The 26,081-nt window shown below is 39.9% G+C and overlaps 1 protein-coding gene and 1 non-coding gene across 2 annotated transcripts in view; both read left to right on the plus strand.

Annotated features, from left to right (window-relative positions):
- Window positions 1-11,562, plus strand: part of LOC123751039 (uncharacterized) — a 33,242-nt gene extending 21,680 nt beyond the window's left edge. The window contains exons 4-6 of the transcript XR_011226211.1: window positions 4,018-4,325; window positions 7,622-7,810; window positions 9,978-11,562. This is a non-coding gene — a transcript (uncharacterized protein). The remainder of the gene's footprint in view (window positions 1-4,017; window positions 4,326-7,621; window positions 7,811-9,977) is intronic.
- Window positions 11,563-21,016: 9,454 nt separating this feature from the next.
- Window positions 21,017-23,165, plus strand: LOC138360119 (exostosin-2-like). The gene is made up of 2 exons (XM_069320054.1): window positions 21,017-21,220; window positions 22,607-23,165. Exons 1-2 carry the CDS (start codon window positions 21,018-21,020, stop codon window positions 22,812-22,814), a joined length of 411 nt encoding a protein of 136 aa, XP_069176155.1. The 5' UTR covers window position 21,017; the 3' UTR covers window positions 22,815-23,165.
- Window positions 23,166-26,081: the final 2,916 nt, after the last annotated feature.

Genomic DNA, 26,081 nt, shown 5'->3' on the forward strand with positions numbered 1-26,081 from the left:
GATCTTCCCGCGGCTCCGCCTTTTTCCTGGGCTCGGAGGGGCCTTGTCGGGGCTGCTTATGTTCTGCCTCGCGGTCTCGCCTCCGGTTGGTGGTCGGGTGGCTTCGTGGTAGGTGTCCCACCTGCGTGCTTCTCTTGGCGGCAGTATGAGGTATTTTGGCGGTCCTTCCTTTTCCTGTCCCTTCTTAGGTGGTTACTCTTGTTGGCTTGGTTTACTCTCGGCTTGGTTTTCTGGTGGGGGTTGGGGGCCGTCATCTTGCCGCATACTGTCGCCTCTTTTCGTGCGGCGCGGGCGGAGCCGCTTCAGCTTGCTTTCGGTCTTGGTGTTACTTCTGCACCGTTAGTCAGCTGTCTTGTGCGTCGTTTCACCTCCGGCTTGTTCGTGCGCCGCTTGCACCATCCTGGTCTCTGGTCAGCGTGCTCTGTCTTCTCCTCGGTTGGTAGTGCCCCTTCGGTTTTAGCGTTTTGGTTGTTTGGTGGCAGCAGTCTCCATCTTTTCTGGCGCGGGATGGGGCTGCTGCATTCTGGAGGGGTCCAGGGTTTGTTGGTGCTTCATTGGTCGGACCGGGGGTGTGTCGTCTTTGTGTGTCGTTGTTTGCGTGCCACGGCGTTTGGGTCCGGAGCGCGTTTTGCGTTGATCCGGTTCTGTTCTTCCAGGTTCGCGGGTGATAGTGTCCCGGGTGGTCAGCCGTGTTCTTGCGGCTAAGCTGCCTGTGTTCTTCCCTCATGCATGTGGCGTTCGTGGCTTCGCTGCTCTCGCTGCCGTCTGGGCGACGTGGCCTTGCTGCTCGTGGTTCTCGTGTTGTTCCCGGGATTTTCGGGGCTGTGGCGCCTTGGGTTGGCGTTTGCTGCCGGTTGTCTCGCCTCCTTGGGGGGTGCGTGGTGTCAGCCTCCCGGTTCTGTCCCTTTGACCTTCCTCTGTGGGTAGTTAGCTCCGGGGAGCCGACGGGGCTCCCCCCAGAAAACCAGCGTTGAATGTAATGAAACGCCATTTTCTGGGTGAGACCCGGAGGCTCCCCGGCAACCCTCCTTCCCTCCGGTCGGCGTTTTTCGCGTGTTTTGACATCCAGCCTCAGAACTGATGGGTGGATAGCCGGCGTGGGAGGTCTGGGGCTCCCCCTTCCCCCTCCCGGGGAGGGGGGAGCTGCGCAGACAGCGGCGCGGTGATGTATGACGTCATGCTAGTTTCCTTGTTTTTTATTGAAGAGTTCTATCCACTAGTTCGGCTTTAGGTAGCAATTTTCACCAGAATAGGGGTTTGTTTTGGAATACTTACCTTTCTGGATGCTTGACCCGTTCGATGGCAGACATAGAATGCTTCCAACCACAAGCATATAGGTTTCTATAGGCCATTGCTCCCCTTGCCTCTCTGAGGGGGCCAGGTTCTGGCTCGTGGTCCCCGGTAGGCCCTAGAACTCCATTCACATGACTGATGCCAAAGTCTGACATTAGCATATCAGCCGGTTAAGCTCCGGGGAGCCTCCGGGTCTCACCCAGAAAATGGCGTTTCATTACATTCAACGCTGGTTTTTTGTCCATGTTGAGAGCACAAGCAGTGGTTCCTATCATTGAGGATTGGAAGCCTTGGTAGCCAAGGTTTCCCCCCCCCCCCCAGATAACTGAGTGACCTACTAATTTACTGCTAGATGAACAAAGGCATACAGCATTAAAAAACATGTCCAGATGTTTCACCCTGCTAGTGGAGCGACCTCAGGTCCAACTGTTCATGGTTTGTAACCTACCTCTTGTAAATTCAGGTAAAAAAAAAGAGCTTTAGGAGGTAGATATAGAGATGTAGTAGATGCTAAGGTAGAACTTGAAAGTGCCAAATTTGCATATACAGTACTGTACATATCATACAGAACAAATGGTTTTTGTATTTATATTTGGCCATAACCTACCTTACCTTCTAAATGTCAACCTATGTCTTTGCTATTATCAAACATCAATGATTAAATCACTAACTTGTAAAACTGCTGATATTTGCCATGTATAAACTTAAAGAAAATTGTAGTCCATCTGTTTATTTAGTTAAAATTGCTATCTGCTGTTCTGTTGCAACTGCTGTTCCATTCAACATGTCATTATTGTCATTCTTTTTTTTCTTCGTCATTTCACTTCATGCTTTTGATCTCAATTAGTTTTAAGTTTTTTCCCCACATCTTTACCGAAATGTTGCGCGTATTAGTGGCTTTAGGCATAATAGTATATATCCAACATTCTGCTTGTAACTCATTTTGTATGTATGTACTTTTTCCTAAGTAAACATTATTATTATTATTATTATTATTATTATTATTATTATTATTATTATTATTATATAATACACTGTTAGGCTAGGATTGATTAGGTGAGTTTTAATTTGTTTGGATTATATTTAGTATGGTTTAGTGGAGTGTGAACAGCTGCCTAGCTTCTATTATTTTTCTTTCACTCAACAGAAAATTTGATTTTCTATAACTTAAATAATACCACCGTGTTAAACTTGTAGGCACTGTTTAAAAACAGTTTAAAAACCTCCATTGTTAGAACATCTGCATACATATACCACAAGTACATCAATTAAAACCTTTGCATTCCAATGTCACTAAAATGTATCATCCATACTCCGATAGTAAACATTACAATGGCACTAGAACAGTTTGTTCGATTGCTATTCGTGAACATTTGTATTTTCATTAGTCATGCATAGTCTTTTGCATGCATAAATACAGATGTGTTTTTTTTTCCTCTATTTGCTAGAAAATTAATTTGCAAACATTTTGACACTAAATTTATGGTTATAATCCAACAAATAACTTAGAAAAGTAAAATGATTTTAAGAATTTTTCCCATTGCTGAGCAGCCTGTGAGAGGCCCAGGGAGCAGAGAATGCTTACAGTTGGGAATGCTCAGAGAGACTAGACTGCCAAAGATATAATATGGTAGATACCTACAAATGAACATTTTTGGAAAATATTTGAGGCCAGTATTTTGTCATCCAGGTCCATAGGCCTTACAAGAATTACAAGGAAAATAATATGGTGTCCAAATAAAAATTTTTAAATTATTAATTTTGGTTTTTATTCCTTTCAAACAGTTGTAAGCTCCTCCAAATTTAAGCTGATAGATCGATAGATATCTAGGAAGGATAATTCTAGGTGTTTGGTAATATGATATATCCGGAGGTTGGCACTTGATGTATCTGGATGTTGGCACTGACAGTGGTATATTGTCGGTCTCAGTGACAAAAATTAACTCCAAATCACCTAAGAAACACACAAAGCAGAAAGAAATAGGGGAAAAGCTGTCTATATTTGGACTTGGCTGGTCTCCGAACGTTGGCAGATTGGAACCCTAGTAGAAGAGCTAGTGGTAGCAGGAATAATACCTTCCCTGCCACAGAACTTAATTATAGTCATCAGATTGCAAGACATGTGACATTCCATAGTAATCATTACTAGCAATGACATGGCTCAAGAGCAATCCAATTAAATCTTATATCAGATCTGCCTAAATCCTCATTCCCTCAAATTAAATGCCTTATATAGTCCTCAATCAAACATAGAGTTGCTATGCAATATGGTGCCAAGGTTGTCTGGCCTCAATCAGTCTTATAGCTTGAGAGCTTGTAGATGTACCCATTCTGACTGACAGATTGCTCATGATTCTAATATTTATCAGTATTCTTTTACTCATGTGGAAACAGATAAAGCAAGAACTGAAATGCTATAACATAATCTTTAAGTGTAATATGTTTTATCATTGTATCAAAAACATTTATACCTAATTGAACACAGTTAATAAGTTGACACACACTGTTAATAATTTTTGTTGACTGAATATATTGTACATATAAGCTGTCATTCACATTATTTTATATTTATCTTATTATGTATTTACAGTTCTGAGTTGCATCATGAAGTGTTAATGACAGCAAGACTGACTTGACTGAGGGACAGTCATTCCTGTGCCTGGCACCACGACCAGGAAGTGGTGGTGTCCCCACCATGAGGGAGTCCTGTCTAACATGTCCCAGCAACACTCCATGCCATCGTAATCATCCGGCTGGCTCACCTGCTTCTCCAAAATGCTGTCCCTATGGGATTAAAGAAATACTTGCCTTTCCTGAATATGTTTGATCGCCTGCATTAGGCTCCCAAAGATTCCCATCTGAATCTGGGTGAGAGTGAAGCGAGTTGCCACCACAGTGAAGAGCCACGCTCTGTAGAGTCTGGAGATGCAACTGCTGCAACCGATATATGTGACGATACCATAGATGATGTTATCTTAGCACAGACAGGAGAATGTAATGAACATCTGTTAGATTCAAAAGAACTGTTAGTGGTAGGTCTGCTTTATAGTGTGTGTATTTGTAAACATTATAAACTAGAAAAAATTGTCAGGCTTATGAATGAATAGGAAAGTTAATATTTGAGGTTGACAGTTACATACTCCTAACAGCAGTGTTGTTTAACTAGATAACCAAGATCTTTTCAAACATCCTGATTGGAGCAACTATAGAAAGTATGTTCATAAACTCACACAGGTCTTTTTTTTTAAGTTACTAATTTCACAACTGGCTACTTCCCCTGATCACTGCCAAATGGCAGCACCCTCACCAACACCAAGTTTCCAGCCATGAGCCCTGTCACATTGACTGAAAAGAAAAAAAAAACATGCACAGGAGGATCTAAATTGTGTTTAGAAAATGACTATTTGTGTTTATTCAAATTTGGATTTCTGAGCTATTGTAGTCAGGTCTTAACTAGCCTAAGGCAAGAGTTGTTTAGAAGCAACTTAACACTTTATTGTTCTGAGCGAGTGAGTGCCGCGCTACCCCAAGTGGGTCCGGGCATTCCACGGGAGCGCGCGATAATACTGAAAAGTGTAAATTCTTTTCAAGTTTGTCACCTCAATTCTCATCCTAGGTTTTTCAATTTGGTATCAATGTGTTCGCAATAGAATTCTCTACAGGACTAAATGCATATGAACTCCAAAAGCATGGCTTACCACCCACAGCAAACAAAGAAAGTGAGAGCGAGTTACCCGGAAGTGAGCAAGAGCAATAAAATGTGTACACTTTTCACTTTGGTCACTTCAGTTCTCGTCCTAGGTCTTTCATTTTGGTATCAATGTGTTCACAATAGAATTCCTTACAGGAGTATAGGCAAATAATGTCAAAAACTGCGGGGCGCTTCACCCGCCGACAAGATGAAAGTGGGCCAAGGTTACCCGCAAGAGAACACTGCGCCACCCCAAGGCGTGCCTGGCATTCCATTAGAGAGCGTGGTAATACTGAAAAGTGAATACTCTTTTCGACTTTGTCATCTCAATTATCGTCCTAGGTTTTTCAATTTGATATCAATGTGTTTGCAAAAGAATTCTCTATAGGACTAAATGCATATAAAGCCCAAAAGCCCAGCGTACCATCCGCAACAAACAGAGAAAGTGAGACGTGTTATCATGGAGCATGCAAGAGCAATAAAGTGTACACTCTTTTCACTTTGGTCACCTCAATTCTCATTCTAGGTCTTATATTTTGGTATCATTGTCTTCGCAATAGAATTCTCTACAGGAGTATATCCAAATATAAAGTCCAAAAGCCCGGCGTACTACCAACAGCAAACAGAGAAAGTGACGGAGCGTTACCCCCGTGAGCGCTAATAAAGAGCAATAAAATGTGTATACAATTTTCAACTTTGTTACCTCAGTTCTGATCCTAGGTCTTTCATTTTGGTATCAATGTATTCACAATGAAATTTCCTACAGGAGTATATGCATATAATGTCCAAAACCGTGTTGCGCCCCTCCCACAGTAAAGTTGAAAGCAGGCCAAATTTTTACATTTTTGACACCATACTGCGTCGTTACCGAACATTTGTCTACTAATTTTTTTACACCATCCTGCGTCTTTACCGAGCGAAAGTGTTAAAATTATGAAAACTAGAAAAGAAATGATGCCACAGAACAGGAAGTAGACAGGACACCCCCACCCTCTCCATAGTGCTTTGTCACCAGGGAAGAAGTTTACCTGAAGGAGAGCTGTTGCAGTATTTGTAGTGTTGAAGTTACTGGTAGTATTGGTGGGTATTATTTTGAAGAATATAGACATCAAAGGTGCAATTGAACCTAAAAAGAGCATAAACCAAGGATGTCAGAACAGGCCATCATCGAGAAGAATATCCAGCAGCAAACTGCTGAAGGCTGTGAACCCAAGAATACACCTATGACTGATGCAGTTTGATTACACAGAGCCATAATGTGATGAAAAGTTAGCCTCAGTTAAACACACCCCCAGAGCAGCCTTGGGAACCCCCCAAAAAGACATACACTGTCCCATGGCTGCCTTATGTGTGGAACTGAAAGCTTCTGGTGATGACCAGTTCTCAGATTGCAAGGGATTTGCAGTACATGCTTTTTTGTTATCCTGGAGACATTGGGATTTCCAGTATGTTTCCCTCTAGTTCAAATTTTCCATATTATTTTCAGACTTACATCATTAGGGTGATCCTTCAGACTCATTGGCGGCTGACTCTGGCTTGGTTTGTGAGCCTTTGGACTCGGGCTTTGAACCTGTGCATATATTTCCGAGGCTCCATCTATTTTCAGCAATTCAGTCAAGAAAGGTTCCTCATTGGTTCGAAGTTATCTGTCAAACTTTGCGTATAGACTTATGTCGAGTATGCTTCCAACTGTATGGTGTACACTTACCGAGTTTTCAATTGTCATGTTTTTGGCTGTACCAGGTGGTTTGGCATGCTTTTTTTTAATTTTCCTTTCTGTATTTTTGACTTCAGGTGTGATTTTTTTCTTAGTTGATTATTGGACATAAACTGATACTGAATATTTTTGTCTCTCTTTTCCTGTAGCCATGATGGAGGGTCCTGTTGGCTTTCAAAGTGCATATCTTGTCTTTGCCATTTAGAGAGTTCTCAGGTTTCTTCATGCTTTTGTTCTGTGGCAGTGGTGTGGCACTACCTGCATGCCACTCAAAGGGCTCAGATAGCCACTTTGTTCATTAATCCTGTGTCTGTTTTTCCTTGTTCCTGGGCTTGGTTGTCTCTGAGGTGACTCTTTGGGTGGTTCAGTTTCATGAGCCTGTTGTTTCTCTGTGAGCTCATGTTGTCCACAGGTTTGTGGGCTGCCTTTTCCTTTATGTCCATAGCAGATATTCTGGCTTATATGGATTACAGTGTGTAGATTGTTTATGTTCTTTTATCTTAGAGCAAGTGGTCTCCTCCACTTTATGGTGAGAGCATTTACCAAGCTACTTGCAACAGTGGGGTAAATATTGACTGGAGCCGGGTGTGCAACTAGTACAGTACAGTACTTTAATTGGACTCAGGCACTGTCTTGGGGAGCAAGTGAGAGATTGGCTAAGAAAAGTGTGTTTTATTCAACTATGTTCCGTAGTTTTATAGTGCTGTGTATTATATTTACATTATAAACATTTAAATTTTTTAGCTGATATAAGCACTGTATTAGCTTTTAATTCCTTTGGTTTTGAGAAAAATTGTAGTTTTTGTATTAAATATTCATAATACTACTTGTATAGTAAGATATATGTGGTATAGAGGATGGGATTACTTTACCTGATCAGCTGGAATAAAATATTACGGTACTTTATATTTTTTTCACAGCAACATATGGTGAAAGTTAAGCAGTGGTGGGATGATGAAGGATGGTTTGGTAAACAAGACTCCAAACTCCGCAAGCAGCTGCGAGAAGCGTGCTCAGAGCTGCTAGAATCTCTCGGCTTTAAGTGCCAGTGCCCTGTCCTTTTGATGACTCTTGAATTGATGTTCTCCACAAAGGCTGGATTTAGCAAGGTGAGCTCAGTGATCTACATGCCTTTGGATTGAATCACCTCCAGGAACACAATAGCTGGCTTGACCTAATATTATTCACCTAAAAATTCAAATGGTTCATAAGTATTTTTAAGTACAGTATGTCAAGCCTGGTCTCAGGCCGGGCTCCGGGAGTAGAAGAACTCCCAAAACCTTGTCCATTTATGCCTTTACTTAGTTTGTGACTGTGCAATCCAGTATACTATAGAATAAATGTTTGGTAAAGTAATATCCTCCATGATATTATCTTAGGGGCTGCTGACCACTCATTGATTTGAACCTTGATTACTTGAATCTTCAGGTAATGTGATCAAAGTTGTGACCGAGTTTGACCGTCTCTTGATTCGGACAAAATCAGAATTATACAGCTTACCTATTGGGGAACTGAATGTTGTGTGGCAAATGTGTTTGTCCTCCTGTATGATACAACAAGGAAGAAAGAACAATATTCCTTTAAATTTTTCTTTTATACAAATTCCCCCCCCCCCTTGCCAAAAAAAAAAAAAAAATTGTGTACAAAATGTATAGGGGCAGAAGCAATCAATCTGAAGGTTTATAGTGCTGCTTGTGAATTTTTGTATTCATTTTGTTTACTATATAAACAATAAGATACATTCATTCATTATTTTTTACAAACCAATTCCACTCAGCCTTGTCCTTTGCAATTGTTCACACTCAATCGTTGCTTCCACGTACACTATGTTTGCCCACGTTATTCTTAGTTGGCTTCATTCTCATCTCAAAATCGAGGATCCCAGATTCGATTCCCAGGCAGGACAGAAATGGTTAGGCATGTTTCTTTTAACCTAATGCCTCTGTTCACCTAGCAGTAAATAGGTCCCCAGGAGTTAGGCAACTGTTGTGGGATTCCAACCTAGAGAAGGCCAGTAGTTTGACCTTGGGAAGACCACAAAACAAGTCTAAAGTATATATACATAGGCTTCCTGTCCCTAATTGAATAAATTAATTATTATTATTTAACAATCAACCATTATACATTCATTGAATATTACTAAACTGTTTTAATGTGTTCAGTCTTTTGATTTATTGAGTTTTGCACTTCATATCTGTTCATGACCGTTTAATTCCTTGCTCTATATATTCTCCTAACACCACACATGCTTTTCAGATTAAGAGTCTTTACTGCTCTAGCTAACTCCAAATGTTCCCACTTTTGTACACTTTCACAAACGAGAATTCTTACTGTACAAGAACTGTAAATCAAGCTCGTAATTAACTACAAATGAATAATAATGCACTATTATACATGCAGTCAGTAGTCAGTCAAAATAAATGCATAGATACTTTACTGGAACTTTCTCTGCTCACACTCAGACCACTGTACTGACCATTATAAAATTGCAAATAATCACTGGAAAATAATTGTTAGGACCTCACTGCTCACACAAAATGTCTACCAGCATAGCAGGCTCTTACACTGTACTACTATTCTTACACTGTCACTGGGTAATCACAGTAGCAGGTTGCTTTTGCATATGTTGACTCACTGCACTGCTTGACTCAGCACATACCAGTCCTTGGTTGGGACTGTCTTTAGGAAACATGCAACCCCCTTCAATTCATTTGAGGAGGAGTCAAACAATGACCTTCCATTCAGTTTATGCTCAGCAGGACGGATGCTTTACACACTAAGTCCTTGACCTTGCTTCCACGATGCGCTCAACTTTGCAACTTTCTTGAGATATCGTTGAGTAACATTCTGAGGTTAGATAAGCTGCTCCTTGCAATGTCCTGTAGCCTGCAGTGCTCAACAAGGCCTTGACTTGACCTGACCTGCAACTGATGAATTATGCGAAATTCGGGAACATCGGCCATGGGCACCCATTCACCACAAGATCCTGAGGCATAATCAGGACTCATAGGTTAAAGAGTGGCTCTCAATGATGATGTGACTTTGGATTACTTGTTGATTGGTTACTTCAATTAACATGTAGTTGATCATCATCCCTTTTCTCATCCTGGTCTCCAACGTTCTCACTTCATTATCAGGCACCAAAAAATGTCCTTTCAAGCAGAAATGCTGAAAGTGCCAGCATTGGTGTTTCCTTTCATAATACATATGTGCTCATGTTTACACACACATAATCATTTGTACTCTATATCTTAACATTTTATTATGTTTTTTCAGAGTGTGAGGACTGTGTCGTATCCCTGCAGTGCTACCTTGAAAAACTTTCTTTTGAAGCTTCAACCTTTCGGAATAGAGAAGCTATACACTGCTAATTTACAGTTTGACTGCCCATCTGTTGTTGTTACTATTTGTAAAAATTCTCCCTTGATTAAATGGATTCATCTGAGAATAGAATTTGCCAACGGGGAAATTTTGAGAGAAATAGGTCACACTGCTCCTGGCATTGAGACAGTTATTGTTGTTGTCAGAGAATATGAAATATATGAGGAAATATCATCTACTGTTGAAATTGTCATTGTTGGTGGGGAGGGTCTTGAGGATAATTTATACACAGGCTTTTTTGATGGTCTAGACAAAAATTCTGTGAATCATAAAATCCAGAATGATGAGGATATGAGAATCTCTTTCCCGAAACTAAAATATGTTGATGTTGGAAGCCACCGAGATGTGCGGGAGTTCTTGCATCACCTTCTATATGCATACCCAGATATAAGATGTATCACATGTAATTCAGAAAATTGGGTCTTGAGCAAATATTCTTTTGATTTTCCACCTGTAACTCCATCAACTTTAGGTAGGGGTCCCAAGTCTTTACGAAAAAAAACACCCAATTATAACCTAAGAGAGATGAGCTTTTCATCATTTTGCCTGGCATCAAAATTACGTGATATTTTTACTAAATATAGAAAGTTGAAGCATGTTGGTTTGCATTTACTGAAAGGTCCTTGGAAGATTAAATCAACCAGTGAAACTGCTAAAGAGCTTCTTTGTACAATTAATTGCAAGTACTTAACTATCTGTGCTGATGTATACATGAGTAATGATGACTTACTAAGTTATACATACCATCATTGCAAGCAACTGGATCATCTCTGAGAATATTACAGTTTCACCTTACTAATGAGGTGAATGTTAAGGTTTTATGTCAGCTGATCAACATGTGCCAGTTTATAGAGGAGCTGTCACTTGTAACATCTTGCGAAAGATGTGAAGTTGAAGGCGAGGACACAGATGAAATTCATATTAATGAATTATCTCGGTTGAAATGCTTGAGCATCTCTAGTCCCTATAATGTTACAGATGCTCTATATTTACTGTCGCAAAGACTTATATTCTCTGCTACAAATCTAATTACTTTAGAGCTTGAACTTGGTGGACGAAAAGTAACAGAATGGTTGATGGAGATTGCCTCAAGAGGGGCTCTTGAATCACTAGAAATCTTTCACATCAATTTACCAAGTTATAAGTTTGATACATTGATAATAAGCAATGTTTGCTTCTGTGTTGTCCATATATTAAGAGCACGATATCAGTTCTCAAACTTGAGAATTATTTCTAGGACTTCATCGTACTTGGCATTCAGAAGTCTATCTTCTAGGTGCTGTTGAGTATATGCTTTAATATGAATGTTATTGAAACTTTTCAATTAAGTCAAGCAATGTGATACTGTACTGTACATTCCGGTGGCGTCTGGGATTTTGTCTTGGAAACAGTTTTAACCCAGTCACCGCATATTTTTGTTTCGCTACTGGTTGCATTTTTCAAGTAAGAACATGAATTACTTTTCCATTGATACCATTCTTAAATTTAGTTCTTAAATATTTTCGTACAGTATTTAAACAATTTGTTTTTGAGTCTATTCTCTAATGAAAAAAATGATCCTGGTAACTTTATACAAAGTTATTAAGTGATCTTAAAGAATAGAATATCATAAATAAAACAAATAGGCATAAGTGCTAAAATATTGTGTTTGTCCACTTTTTATTTATAACAAGTTAATTAATGCGAACAAGCCTGAATGGTCCCCAGGCGTATATGCAATGGAAAACTCCACCCCCAGAAGTGACTCGAAGCCATACAGCCAGGAGCACTATGCAACTGGTGTACAGGAGACCTTAACCACTCGACCATCATGACCGGACAAAAGATGGCTATTTCCCCATCATCCTGCTAGCGCTCTGATGGTATTTTTTCAAATCACCTCATTTTTTCAGGCCATGTGAGCAACACAAATGCGAACAAGCCTGAATGGTCTCCAGGCATATATGCAGCTGAAAACTACCATCATCTTTTGTCCGGTTGTGATGGTCGAGCGGTTAAGGTCTCCTGTACTCCTGTTGCATAGTGCTCCTGGCAGTATGAGTTTGAGTCACTTCTGGGGTGTGGAGTTTTCAGTTGCATAAACGCCTGGGGACCATTCAGGCTTGTTCGCATTTGTGTTGCTCACGTGGCCTCCAAAAATGAGGTGATTTGATAAAATACCATACCCAAGATTACCATCAGAGTGCCGGTGGGATGATGGGGAAATAGCCTCGGCTACCATCATTTTTTATCCGGTCGTGATGGTTGAGCGTTTAAGGTCTCCTGTACACCAGTTGCATAGTGTTTCTGGCAGTATGGGTTCGAGTCACTTCTGGGGGTGTGGAGTTTTCAGTTATACATACATGCATATATATATATATATATATATATATATATATATATATATATATATATATATATATATATATATATATATATATATATATATATGTCGTACCTAGTAGCCAGAATGCACTTCTCGGCCTACTATGCAAGGCCCAATTTGCCTAATAAGCCAAGTTTTCCTGAATTAATATATTTTTTCTATTTTTTTTCTTATGAAATGATAAAGCTACCCATTTCATTATGTATGAGGTCAATTTTTTTTTATTGGAGTTAAAATTAACGTAGCGTAATGACCGAACCTAACCAACCCTACCTAACCTAACCTAACCTATCTTTATAGGTTAGGTTAGGTTAGGTAGCCGAAAAAGTTAGGTTAGGTTAGGTTAGGTAGGTTAGGTAGTCAAAAAACTACTAATTCATGAAAACTTGGCTTATTAGGCAAATTGGGCCTTGCATAGTAGGTTGAGAAGTGCGTTCTGGCTACTAGGTACGACATATATATATATATATATATATATATATATATATATATATATATATATATATATATATATATATATATATATATATATATATATATATATATATATATATATGTCGTACCTAGTAGCCAGAACGCACTTCTCAGCCTACTATAAAAGTCCCGATTTGCCTAATAAGCCAAGTTTTCCTGAAAAAAATATATTTTTTCTAATTTTTTTCTTATGAAATGATAAAGCTACCCATTTCATTATGAATGAGGTCAATTTTTTTTTATTGGAGTTAAAATTAACGTAGATATATGACCGAACCTAACCAACCCTACCTAACCTAACCTAACCTATCTCTATCGGTTAGGTTAGGTTAGGTAGCAGAAAAAGTTAGGTTAGGTTAGGTTAGGTAGGTTAGGTAGTCGAAAAAACAATAATTCATGAAAACTTGGCTTATTAGGCAAATTGGGATGTGCATAGTTGGCTGAAAAGTGCGTTCTGGCTATTAGGTACGACATATATATATATATATATATATATATATATATATATATATATATGTCGTACCTAGTAGCCAGAACTCACTTCTCAGCCTACTATTCAAGGCCCGATTTGCCTAATAAGCCAAGTTTTCCTGAATTATTATATTTACTATAATTTTTTTCTTATGAAATGATAAAGCTACCCTTTTCACTATGTATGAGGTCAATTTTTTTTATTGGAGTTAAAATTAACATAGATATATGACCGAACCTAACCAACCCTACCTAACCTAACCTAACCTATATATATAGGTAAGGTTAGGTTAGGTAGCCAAAAAAAGCTAGGTTAGGTTAGGTTAGGTAGGTTAGGTTGACGAAAAAACATTAATTCATGAAAACTTGGGTTATTAGGCAAATCGGGCCTTGCATAGTAGGCTGAGAAGTGAGTTCTGGCTACTAGGTACGACATATATATATATATATATATATATATATATAATATATATAATATATTTCCATGTACCCAGTATATGGAACCTGTTTTGTTTTATAAGGGTGACTTAGTCATGAACAAGAAGAAGACATTATTATCCTAGAGAGGGAAAGGGAATCATGTTTGAGTGTTGTCAACAGATGGCAGCACATATTGGGCTCAGTGCCTAATATGAGGAGTTGAAGTCCTGAGGATTTGATCACTGAGCACTGTTACAGTATTTGTTATTCTTTTTATGGGAGGGGGGGGGGGGTGCACTTGGAGAAAAGTTGAATAATATAGTGTTGGAAAATGTTTTTTTCAGTGAAAGGGTTAAAAATGGGAGCATTTTGGATATACTGTGGCACCTGGGCACTGGACTGCCTTTGCATTTAGTGCTGAAAAAATAATGTATATGGTACTGCTAAGCAAGAAGAGGATTTACAGTGCTAGATATAATTCTTGAAAGGCAGGATATAAAATATTAATCACCCTGTCATATTTAATGGTTCATGCATTCTATTAAATTGTATATCATAAATAAAAACCAATTACAGTATTATAAATGTTATTTTTTGCCATTTTACACAGAAGGAGGTTCAGGAGTACCCAGAACCCGTACACTTGTAGTGGTCTAGGGCGCGTGCTCGGCCGTACCCAGAACCCACACAATTGTAGTGGTTTAGGGCACGTGCTCAAGAGTACCCAGAACCCACACAATTGTAGTGTTTAGGGCGCGTGCTCGGGAGTACCCAGAACCCGCACAATTATAGTGGTTTAGGGCGCGTGCTCGGGAGTACCCAGAACCCACACGTTTGTAGTGGTCTAGGACGCATGCTCAGGAGTACCCAGAACCCGCACACTTGTACTGGTCTAGGGCGCATGCTCGGGAGTACCCAGAACCCACACACTTGTGGGTTCTGGGGTGCCGGTAGCTGTGTGGATAGCACGGTGGACATGTAATCCTGTGGCCCGGATTTGATTCCCGGTGCCGGCGAAAAACAATGGGCAGAGTTTCTTTTACCCTGATGTCCCTGTTTCCTAGCAGTAAATAGGTACCTGGGAGTTAGACAGCTGTTACGGGCTGCTTCCTGGGTGTGTGTGTGTAAAAAACAAAAAATAGTAGTTAGTAACAGTTGATTGACAGTTGAGAGGCAAGCCGAAAGAGCAAAACTCAACCCCTGCAAGCACAACTAGGTGAATACTTGTACTGGTCTACGGCGAGTGCTCAAGAGTACCCAGAACCCACACACTTGTAGTGGTCTAGGGCGTGTGCTCGGGAGTACCCAGAACCCTCACACTTGTAGTGGTCTACGGCACGTGCTCAGGAGTACCTAGAACCCGCACATAGAGAACCACTCTGTAAACAGATTGGTAGACGGTTGGAAAAAGTTAGGTGAGAAGGTGGTGGAGGCCAAAACCGTCAGTAATTTCAGTGTTATATGACAAAGAGTGTTGGGAAGACGGGACACCACAAGCGTAGCTCTCATCCTATAACTACACTTAGGTAATTACTGTACTTGTAGTGGTCTAGGGTGCGTGCTTGGGAGTACCCAGTGAGCGGGTTCGAATCCTTCTTATGGCTCCAACTGATTTTTCTCATGTTCTGTGTAATTGTAAAATTCAGACTGCAGTATATTAGATATGCTGAAGTTTTTTGAGGAGTAACTTAAATTTGAATTTATTTATTTATATACAAGAAGGTACATTGGGTTGTGAGAGTTTGAGCATTACATTCTTGCAAAGTCATTAACACAAAAGCATTTTGGGCAGAGCAATGTGAAGATGTTAAATGCAGACCTATGAGGTGCTGTAATATTTGGATACAGGATTGTGTGGGGACTGTTTAATGGAAACAGGATATATTAAACTAGTATAACTGGCTTTTTACAAGTAAGGAAATAATGAAGTTTCATTTTGTGTGCAAGTAGTGCAGCACCCCATAAGCCTGTGTCCATATTGTACAGTGCACCATAATCTTGCATGTAACATATTCACAATTAAACTCCAAGGATGTGAGTTTGATCCCCTCACATGGCCTTAGTATTTTCTTGGACCTCTCCCATTGTGCAGAAACAAATGTACACCTATTTTTAATTATTGAGTCCTGCATAGCCTATTATCTACAAGCAATACTGTTTGATTAGTCTATGTTTTATACACAAGTTTACACCTTTAATTTTGCACACCAATTTAAATTAGAGGCTTCTTCATAGCCTCTGTACTCTCTGTTCATTATGGTCAAGCCATCCTGTATAATTTGTTTATTTGTGCATTATGCTACTGAATTTTACTCCACAGGTATTACTTAGTTATTTCACGTTCAATTATGTCATGCTTATTTGTTTATAAGTGCTATTTTCTTGATGATAAATGCAAGATATGTTTACTACTTTCATTTATTAAGGAAAAAAAATCTCCATGTGTTTTGCTTGATCTCAGAAATAAATGTGTATCCAAGATGCATCAATTTCTGAGACAAGCAGGGAATGATACCAACATCCTAGTGTGGGTGCTGGTTTCCACACCCCTACTCCCCAGATCATTGTATAAAGTGCCCTCGAGTCATTACCCTTCATTCTCCCTTACTCGGCCCTCTCCTCTGAACACCTGGCAAATTGCCCTGTGCTATAGCTGTCAGCCCGTTAGGCCTGTGTGTTGTTAACCCTCGACGGGAAGGGGTTGGACAAGACCCACCCCAACCCCTTGTAGCACATTTATGTCTATATGTCATACTGTATATACAGTGTATATATATATATATATATATATATATATATATATATATATATATATATATATATATATATATATATATATATATATATATATATAAATATGTCGTACCTAGTATCCAGAACGCACTTCTCAGCCTACTATGCAAGGCCCGATTTGCCTAATAAGCCAAGTTATCATGAATTAATTGTTTTTCGACTACCTAACCTAACCAAACATAACTTTTTTGGCTACCTAACCTAACCTAACCTATAAAGATAGGTTTGGTTAGGATAGGTAGGGTTGGTTAGGTTCGGTGATATATCTACGTTAATTTCAACACTAATAAAAAAAAAATGACCTCATACATAATGAAATGGGTAGTTTTTTCATTTCATAAACAAAAAATTAGAGAAAATATATTAATTCATGAAAACTTGGCTTATTAGGCAAATCGGGCCTTGCATAGTAGGCCGCGAAGTGCGTTCTGGCTACTAGGTACGACATATATATATATATATATATATATATATATATATATATATATATATATGTCGTACCTAATAGCCAGAACGCACTTCTCAGCCTACTATGCAAGGCCCGATTTGCTTAATAAGCCAAATTTTCATGAATTAATTTTTTTTCGACTACCTAACTTACCTAACGTAACCTAACCTAACTTTTTGGGCTACACAACCTAACCTAACCTATAAAGATAGGTTAGGTTAGGTTAGGTAGGGTTGGTTAGGTTCGGTCATATATCTACGTTAATTTTAACTCCAATAAAAAAAAATTGACCTCATACGTAATGAAATGGGTAGCTTTATCATTTCATAAACAAAAAATTAGAGAAAATATATTAATTCATGAAAACTTGGCTTATTAGGCAAATCGGGCCTTGCATAGTAGGCCGAGAAGTGCGTTCTGGCTACTAGGTACGACATATATATATATATATATATATATATATATATATATATATATATATATATATGTCGTACCTAGTAGCCAGAACTCACTTCTCAGCCTACTATTCAAGGCCCGATTTGCCTAATAAGCCAAGTTTTCCTGAATTAATATATTTACTATAATTTTTTTCTTATGAAATGATAAAGCAACCCTTTTCTCTATGTATGAGGTCAATTTTTTTTTATTGGAGTTAAAATTAACGTAGATATATGACCGAACCTAACCAACCCTACCTAACCTAACCTAACCTATATTTATAGGTAAGGTTAGGTTAGGTAGCCAAAAAAAGCTAGGTTAGGTTAGGTTAGGTAGGTTAGGTAGACGAAAAAACATTAATTCATGAAAACTTGGCTTATTAGGCAAATTGGGCCCTGAATAGTAGGCTGAGAAGTGCGTTCTGGCTATTAGGTACGACATATATATATATATATATATATATATATATATATATATATATATGTCGTACCTAGTAGCCAGAACTCACTTCTCAGCCTACTATTCAAGGCCCGATTTGCCTAATAAGCCAAGTTTTCATGAATTAATATATTTACTATAATTTTTTTCTTATGAAATGATAAAGCAACCCTTTTCTCTATGTATGAGGTCAATTTTTTTTTATTGGAGTTAAAATTAACGTAGATATATGACCGAACCTAACCAACCCTACCTAACCTAACCTAACCTATATTTATAGGTAAGGTTAGGTTAGGTAGCCAAAAAAAGCTAGGTTAGGTTAGGTTAGGTAGGTTAGGTAGACGAAAAAACATTAATTCATGAAAACTTGGCTTATTAGGCAAATCGGGCCTTGAATAGTAGGCTGAGAAGTGCGTTCTGGCTATTAGGTACGACATATATATATATATATATATATATATATATATATATATATATATATATATATATATATATGTCGTACCTAGTAGCCAGAACGTACTTCTCAGCCTACTATGCAAGGCCCGATTTGCCTAATAAGCCAAGTTTTCATGAATTAATTGTTTTTCGACTACCTAACCTAACTTTTTCGGCTACCTAACCTAACCTAACCTATAAAGATAGGTTAGGTTAAGTTAGGTAGGGTTGGTTTAGTTCAGTCATATATCTATGTTAATTTTAACTCCAATAAAAAAAAATTGACCTCATACATAATGAAATGGGTAGCTTTATCATTTGATAAGAAAAAAAAATACAGAAAATATATTAATTCAGGAAAACTTGGCTTATTAGGCAAATCGGGCCTAATATTTCGAAGGGGGTTCGATGCAGTCCTTGGCTCTTTTGGGTTGGTCGCTTCGGGTGACTCGTCTGCTGAGTTCTCGGGGTTTGGTTCTCCTGGTGGAATTCCTTTCCTTTCCACAGAATGGACGATCGATGCCGATTCTTTCAGTTGGCTCTGCCAGACGTTCGGGCACCCGGAGGTGGACCTCTTCGCGTCGGTGTGATCAAGGCGTCTTCTGGTATATATGGCGCCCTTCCCCGACCACGAGGCTGTCGGGATCGACGCCTTTCTGCAGGACTGGTCTAGGTGGGGGTTCCTGTACCTCTTTCCTCCGGTTCAGCTGTTGCTCCAGGTCCTGGCTTGCTTGGAAACTTGCTAGGGGCGAGTTGTCCTCTTGGCCCTGTGGTGGCCGGCCCAGCTTTGGTTTCAGGTGCTGCTTGCCCAGTGTCCGAACCCGGGGGTTTTTCCGCAGCTCCACCTCTTCCAGAAGATCGGCCCGGTCTGTTACGAGCTTGGTTCGCTCTTCTCCTCGAGTCCTTGTATTTGGTATTTTTGACTCGAGTTTATCACCATTTGTATGGTGATCAGGTGGCTTCGTCGATGGTATCCCACCTGTGGGCTTCGTCTTGGCATTAGTATGAAGTTTCCTGGCGGTCCTTCCGTTTCTTTCTGACTCTTCGTCATTGTACTTCGCTTTCGGTTCGGGTGATGGTGTCCTTTCTCTCATGGTTATTCCAGGACCGTCATCTTATGCGGAATACTGTCGCCTCATATCGTGCGGTGCTGGCGGAGCCGCTTCAGCTCGCTTTTGGTATAGATGTTACTTCTGCGCCATTTCGCAAGCTGTCTCGTGCGTTGTTTCACTTCCGGCCAGCTCATGCGCTGCCTGAGCCGTCCAGGTCTTTGGACAGAGTGCTCTCCTATCTTTCTTCTCCTCGGTTTGTTGTGGCCCCTTCGGTTCAGGATTGTTTTTCGAAGGCTCTTTTTTTTCCTGTTGGCATTGGCCCCCAAGGGTTGGGTCGGGGAGTTTCATGCTCTCCTCTGGCACAGGAGTTTCTGCTCTTTCGGTCCGGCAGATAGGTTGTTCGTCTGCAGCCGTCTCCTTTATTTCTTGCGAAGAATGAGACTGCTGCTTTCCGGAGGGGTCCTTGGGTTATTGATGCTTGGTTGGTCAGGCCAGGGGTGCATCATGTTTTGTGTCCGGTTGGGGCTCTCCGCCATTATTTGCGCGCCACGGCTTCTGTGTTCTTGGACGTACTTTGGGTTGATCCGGTTTCCCTTCTTCCCTGTTTGTGGGTACGGGTCTCTCAGATTGTCCGCAGGGTTATTAAGCCTAGCCAGCCTGCGGTCTATCCCCGTGCCCATGACGTTCGTTAGTTCGCTGCTCTTGCCGTCATTTTTGGGAACATGTCCTGGGTTGACATTCGGGCACGGGGTTTTTGGCGGTTGAACAGGGTCCTGGCTGCACGCTACCTCATGAACGTTCCCGGGCCTAGTCGGGCCTGTGTTGCTTTTGGTCGGCGTCTGCAGCCTGTCTCGACTTCGAGTTGAGGTGTGGAGCACTGACCGCCTCCCGGGTAAGTCCCCTTTTTCCTCAGTCTTTGGTGAAATAGTTCCAGGGAGCCATAAGGGCTCCCCCCAGAAAACCAGCGTTGAATGTAATAAAACGTAATTTTCTGGGTGAGTCCCGGAGGCTCCCCAGCAACCCTCCCTCCTTCCAGTCGACAGTTTTCACGTCTTTTGATAGCTAGTCTCGGAATTGGAGGTTTGGATCGCCGGCGCGGTTCTGGGGCTCCCCTTTCCCCCTCCCAAGGAGGGGGGAGCTGCGCAGACATGCGGCGCAGCTCGTGTGACGTCATGCTTGTTTGCTCTTTTCCCTTGGGGGAGTTCTGTCCACTTGTTTTGTTATTTTTATTGGTTTCACCAGAATAGGGGTTTGTTTCGAGGCGCTTACCTTTCTGGGTGCCTGTCTGGGTCGATGGCAGATATAGAATGTTCCAAAATCTCATGTGCATTTCTATAGGCCATTGCTCATTGTGCTTCTCTGAAGGGGCCAGGTTCTGGCCGTGGTTCCCGGTAGGCCTAGAACTCCACCCACATCGACTGATGCCAAAAGTTAGGACTATCCCTATCAGCCTGGATAGCTCCGGGGAGCCTCTGGGACTCGCACAGAAAATGACGCTTCATTACATTCAGCACTGGTTTTTTCGGGTACTGTATCATATTACTATAGTACAGGTACAAAATTCTGTAATTGGTGTCCATATCAACAGGTACGTTTATCCCATGACTCGCTACGTGGATGAAGACCACATAGCCATCAAGCCAATGTCTCGCGAGTTCTTTGAAATCATCGACACCATACTCAACTCCGAATATTATACTCCCAATCCTCACGATGCGTGCATCCTCGTTCCTCCAGTAGACACATTGAATGAAAATAACCTGAGGAAGGATAAGATCGCTCAGACACTGGCCATGCTTCCTTAGTAAGTGAACTTTGCTTTTATCACTATTCAGTGCCAATATGTGTTTTCTTAGCACCATTAAAAAGACCATGTAACATGAACACTTCATTATCATACAAAATCTTATTTTGACACCATCTTCTGTTAATGAAATACAGTACTTGCCACCATCTTGGCTGTCATTTCTTTGAGAATGTATAAATATTGCTGCTGGTTACCATTGGCTGTTTACAAAAATATACTTGACTATGACAGTAAATGTTGGTGGAAAGCCTGAATATAGTGAACTAAGGAATTTACAGCATTGCAATAAGGAGAGGCATTAAGAGTTTATAAGGTTAACGGAGAGATGAAGGAAGTGATGTGATGTTCCATTGAGTTTGGATGGGTACAAATAGGGGTTGCTGTACATAAGCCAATTGCCCTTTTGCATTGTTATGTTCTCTTGCGTGTGGATTGTCGAAGGGCATAGCCATTTGAGTGTAGGGTCAGCCGTGTGTCATGGATTGTGTTCGGGAGGAGCATTTCTTTCCAGTTGATGCTCTATTTTTACTCTAGGAAAAAATCTGATTATTATTTGAGTGTGGAAACAAGCAAAAATATATATTCATAATTTTTAGTAAGAAAAGTGATACCAAACTTCATGAAAGATAAAAACAAAAATTTAATTCGTTTAAAATTTGGATGGGGTTCAGAATGCTACTGAGCTGAATTTCAAGGTTATACTGTTCAGTATGTAGTAATTGGGTCTTGTACTGTACTTATTTTAACCCATGATTAAATTTTAGATTTTTTCCATTATTTTTTATATTTTTTATATTATGTAAGGTCTTTCATGTCTGGTAGACAGTTCTAGTTAAAGCGTATACAACCAAAATGCAGATGCCAATATATATAATGACAAATATTTTAAAACTGCAGTACAGTAGTGTAATTACAAAGATACACCCAACATTACAAAGGCTGCTTACCAAATGTTAGCGAGAGGTAAACTAATGTGTTTTTGGCTAACTTTTGAGCCAGTACAGTAATTGCTTGAGGCCAAGACAGAAATGGTTGGGCACATTTTCTTTCACCTAATGCCCTAGTAGTAAGTATACCCGAGAGTCGAGCAACTGTTGTGGGTTGCATCGAGGGGGAAGGTCAGTATATTTATATACATACACAGGCTTTCTATCCCCAACAACATGAATTATTATATACATTAAAGCCATGTACACGCTCCACTAGTTTAGACTGTAATTTGCTTAGCTAATTGAATTTTTGGGTTCAGTTCCTGAACCTATTATATGCCTTTATAATTTTGGGAATAGGTTTGGGATGCATAATAATAAATGAACTAAACTAGAGTGCAGTCATATTGATTTTTTTTATACTGTTGAATATAATTTTGGTTATATTCCACAGCTGGTCAGAGGGTGAAAACCATCTCCTCTTCACCATGTTGCCGGGAACACCTCCAATATTTGACACAACACTGAACTTGGCACGTGGCAAGGCACTCATGGCTGGCAGAGGATTTTCCTCGTTTACATATCGTCGGGGATATGACGTCTCCCTACCCGTGTATAACCCAGCCCACCAAGACTCCCCTGTAGGAAGAAAGCCAGTGTAAGCCTGGCGATTTCCAAATCATTGGGTTTTCCCTTGTGCCCAAATACAGAAGCGCTACTCTAAGGCTGAGTCGTGATAAACTTATGGAGCAGATGTGTAAATTTGTGGCTCTCAGATAGTGTACTTTTTTTTTTATCAAAGTTGAATATTACAGTAAGCTCTTGATTACATACCTGGTTTTGATTCATTATTAGAGTTGTATCTTTTATGTGTTAAGTTTTGAAGAATATATATTATACTAGGAGGGGTCCCTGGGATAGTCTCTCCTCACACCCCTCCATTCCAACTTTCTTCTTTCCTCCTCTTCCCTCCCCTCATTACCCCTCTTACTCCCCTTTTCTTGCCCTTTCCCTTCTCCTCCTCTTCCCTTTTGTTTCACCCTCATCTCCCTTCCATCTTGAAACAGATTGAAATTTTAATTTATATACTGTATATATAAAGTAAATCATTACAGTGCATGGGTAAGTGGCAGGAATAATGTTAGAGAGAATGGAACACAAATGTTAACCCTTGTGTTGCTCAGGGCTAATTAGCATTTGTCACCCACAGGCATATACCAAAAAAAAAAATTATTTTTTCTTCTAAACCTATTAATTTGTGTTCTCTGATCATGTGAAAAATAATAAAAAAGTCGTAAGTGGCATATATTGCCCGCTATAGGGCGGGGAAGTCTGGCAAAAAACAGGCGCTGACTCAGCGTGCGTCCTAGATGGTCTGTTGCTCCCAGCTGTCAGGCATGAGTGGCCACAAAGAGATAATTACCTAATTATTTCAATGTCTCTGATTTTTTGTTGTTTTTGCTGTAATATTACTCAATAGTGTGTAGTGTGATATATTTATATAATAAAATGAGTGAATCATCGATGTACTCAAAAATATGGTGTGCATATTGCTGATTCAATTATTATGTTCATCAAACAGTGAACAAATACTTTGTCGGTTATTACACTATATACACAGGATATATGTATCTGCATGTTTTGTTCACCATAACGAACCACTAAGTTGGTATTGTGAGTCAAATCAGGATACGAACTTTTCATTGGGATACGAGTTTGTTGATACGCGTACGGCCGACCTAGAGCGTGGTGGCATGGCGATCGCGCCTCAGTTTACCAGTGCCTCACGCCCAGTGACTATCCCGCCTGATTTCTTCACAAGAATTTACAGTTTTTTGTCAGATTTTTGGCCATTTGAGCATAAAAGTTGTTATTGTATATCTCGTCATGGGGTCCCAAGAAAGCCAGTGGTAAGGTTCAAAGCAAGAATCACATGTGAGAATAAGCATAGAGGAAAAGCGAGATCATTCATAAGCATGAAAATGGTACTCGTGTTGTTGAATTAGCTACACAGTACAACAAATCTTCAGGGAAGGAAGAGGAGGCAGTAGAGAATGTGAATGTCCCTTCCTTATTAATTAAGAAAATGTGTGCAATATGGGAAGGACTGCAAAGTTTTGCTGAAAAGAATCACCCAGATAAAGCTGTAGTAGGCCATTGCATTGATCTTTTTAATGACAATGTGATGCCTCACTACAGACAAGTGTTGCAAAGAAGGGAAAAACAATCTTCAATGGAATGTTTCCTTGTGAGAAAAGTGAGAAAATCAAGCCACAACCAACCACAACCAGGATCTAGTTGAGCCACAACCAGGACCTAGTGGAGCCACAACCAGGACCTAGTTGAGCCACAACCAGGACCTAGTGGTATGCAGACAAAATGTGCCAGAGAGTGCACCCCAGAAAAATCATCACTGTCTGATGTTATAATGGAAGGGGACTCCCCTTCCAAACAGCAACACCTCTCTTCCTCCCCTCCTCACCATCTTCCATACGTCAACAGGAGTCATCTGCAAGGGTAAGTAATAACTTGAACATACTTTTATAGTGAAGATTTGGGTGAATTAGGTATAAAATTTACTTTGAAGTGAAGTTTTTGGGGAGTCAGGAATGGATTAATTCATTTCCCATTATTTCTTATGAGGAATTTTGCTTCGGTTTATGAATTTTCGGGTTACGAACCGTCTACAGGAATGGATTAAATTCTTAAACCGAGGTACCCCTGTATTGTATTTATAATAGACCTACAAAAGTGAGGCTCATTAGGAAGTGGTGTTTTAGGTATTACATTAGACGATTGTCTCGGTTTCTCTCTCAACAGCTCACACACGAGAAAATGGCAAAATTATCATTAAGTATTGTATATGATTGTTCTGTATTTCATATTTGCTACTGCAAGCAAGAAGCGCATGAATTTTAAATTGTTTGTGTACACACAACAGGGCGTCCCGTCGCTGGTTTGTGGTATCATCACAGATCAACCTCCATCGAGACTACCGTGAGGATCTGGAGGGCCAGCATAAGAACAAACAGATGCAGCATAATGATTTGTTCATCTTGGACAAGTGTCAGCCCTTCACTAACCTCACAGTCAGGTGTCATGGGTCGAAGATATTTTCCTACCCAGAGGTGCTAAGGGTAAGAGCCTGAGGATGCGCACAAATTATTTCATGTTTGCATTCAGTAAAACATTTTTATTTATACTTATTAGTGGATAATTTTGGATTTTGGATAGCTGGTTACATCCTCTCGTCTAATACATTACATTTGTTAACGAATCAACAATCCCTTAAAAATGCGATATACAGTACTGTATTGGTGAAAGTCAAAGCACTGTAATATTGATGTTTTCTGTTCCTTGGCCATGATAAGTGTGCTTCAGGCCGGGCTCGGGGAGTAGAACAACTCCCAGAGCCTTCGCCAGGTATGCTCCAGATAGGATAAGTGGATTGCTTGGGTTCATTTGTTTCTGGTAAGTTTTTTTTTTTTTTTTTTTTTTTTTTTTTTTTTTTTTTTTTAGCAAATGTAGAGAACAGACTGGGTTTACTTGCTCTAGAATGTAAAACAGCTTTTGTATGTTACTTGTAAGAAGCCTGTTCATGAAATTAATGAATGGTGATACCTGCTTGATGGGGGTTCTGGGAGTTGTTCTACTCCCCAGGCCTGGCCTGAGGCCATGCTTGACTTGTGAGAGTTTGGCTATTATATATTATATAAGTATATTATATAAGGCTATTATATAATATATAAAAGATTAATGACAATGACACATGCCAGTTAATTTGTAAAAATAAGGATGAAGGAATAAAGAGCATAAGGAATGAGAGACTATAAATGCTAGAAAAGTGGGGGTTTCCCCCTCCAATATCTCTCTCAAGTAGTATTAAGCAATCAGTGAAGTAGATTTAGCTTTAATCTTCAAGACATGAA

The sequence above is a fragment of the Procambarus clarkii genome, unplaced genomic scaffold (assembly GCF_040958095.1).
Source record: "Procambarus clarkii isolate CNS0578487 unplaced genomic scaffold, FALCON_Pclarkii_2.0 HiC_scaffold_96, whole genome shotgun sequence".
NCBI classification, from domain to species: domain Eukaryota; kingdom Metazoa; phylum Arthropoda; class Malacostraca; order Decapoda; family Cambaridae; genus Procambarus; species Procambarus clarkii.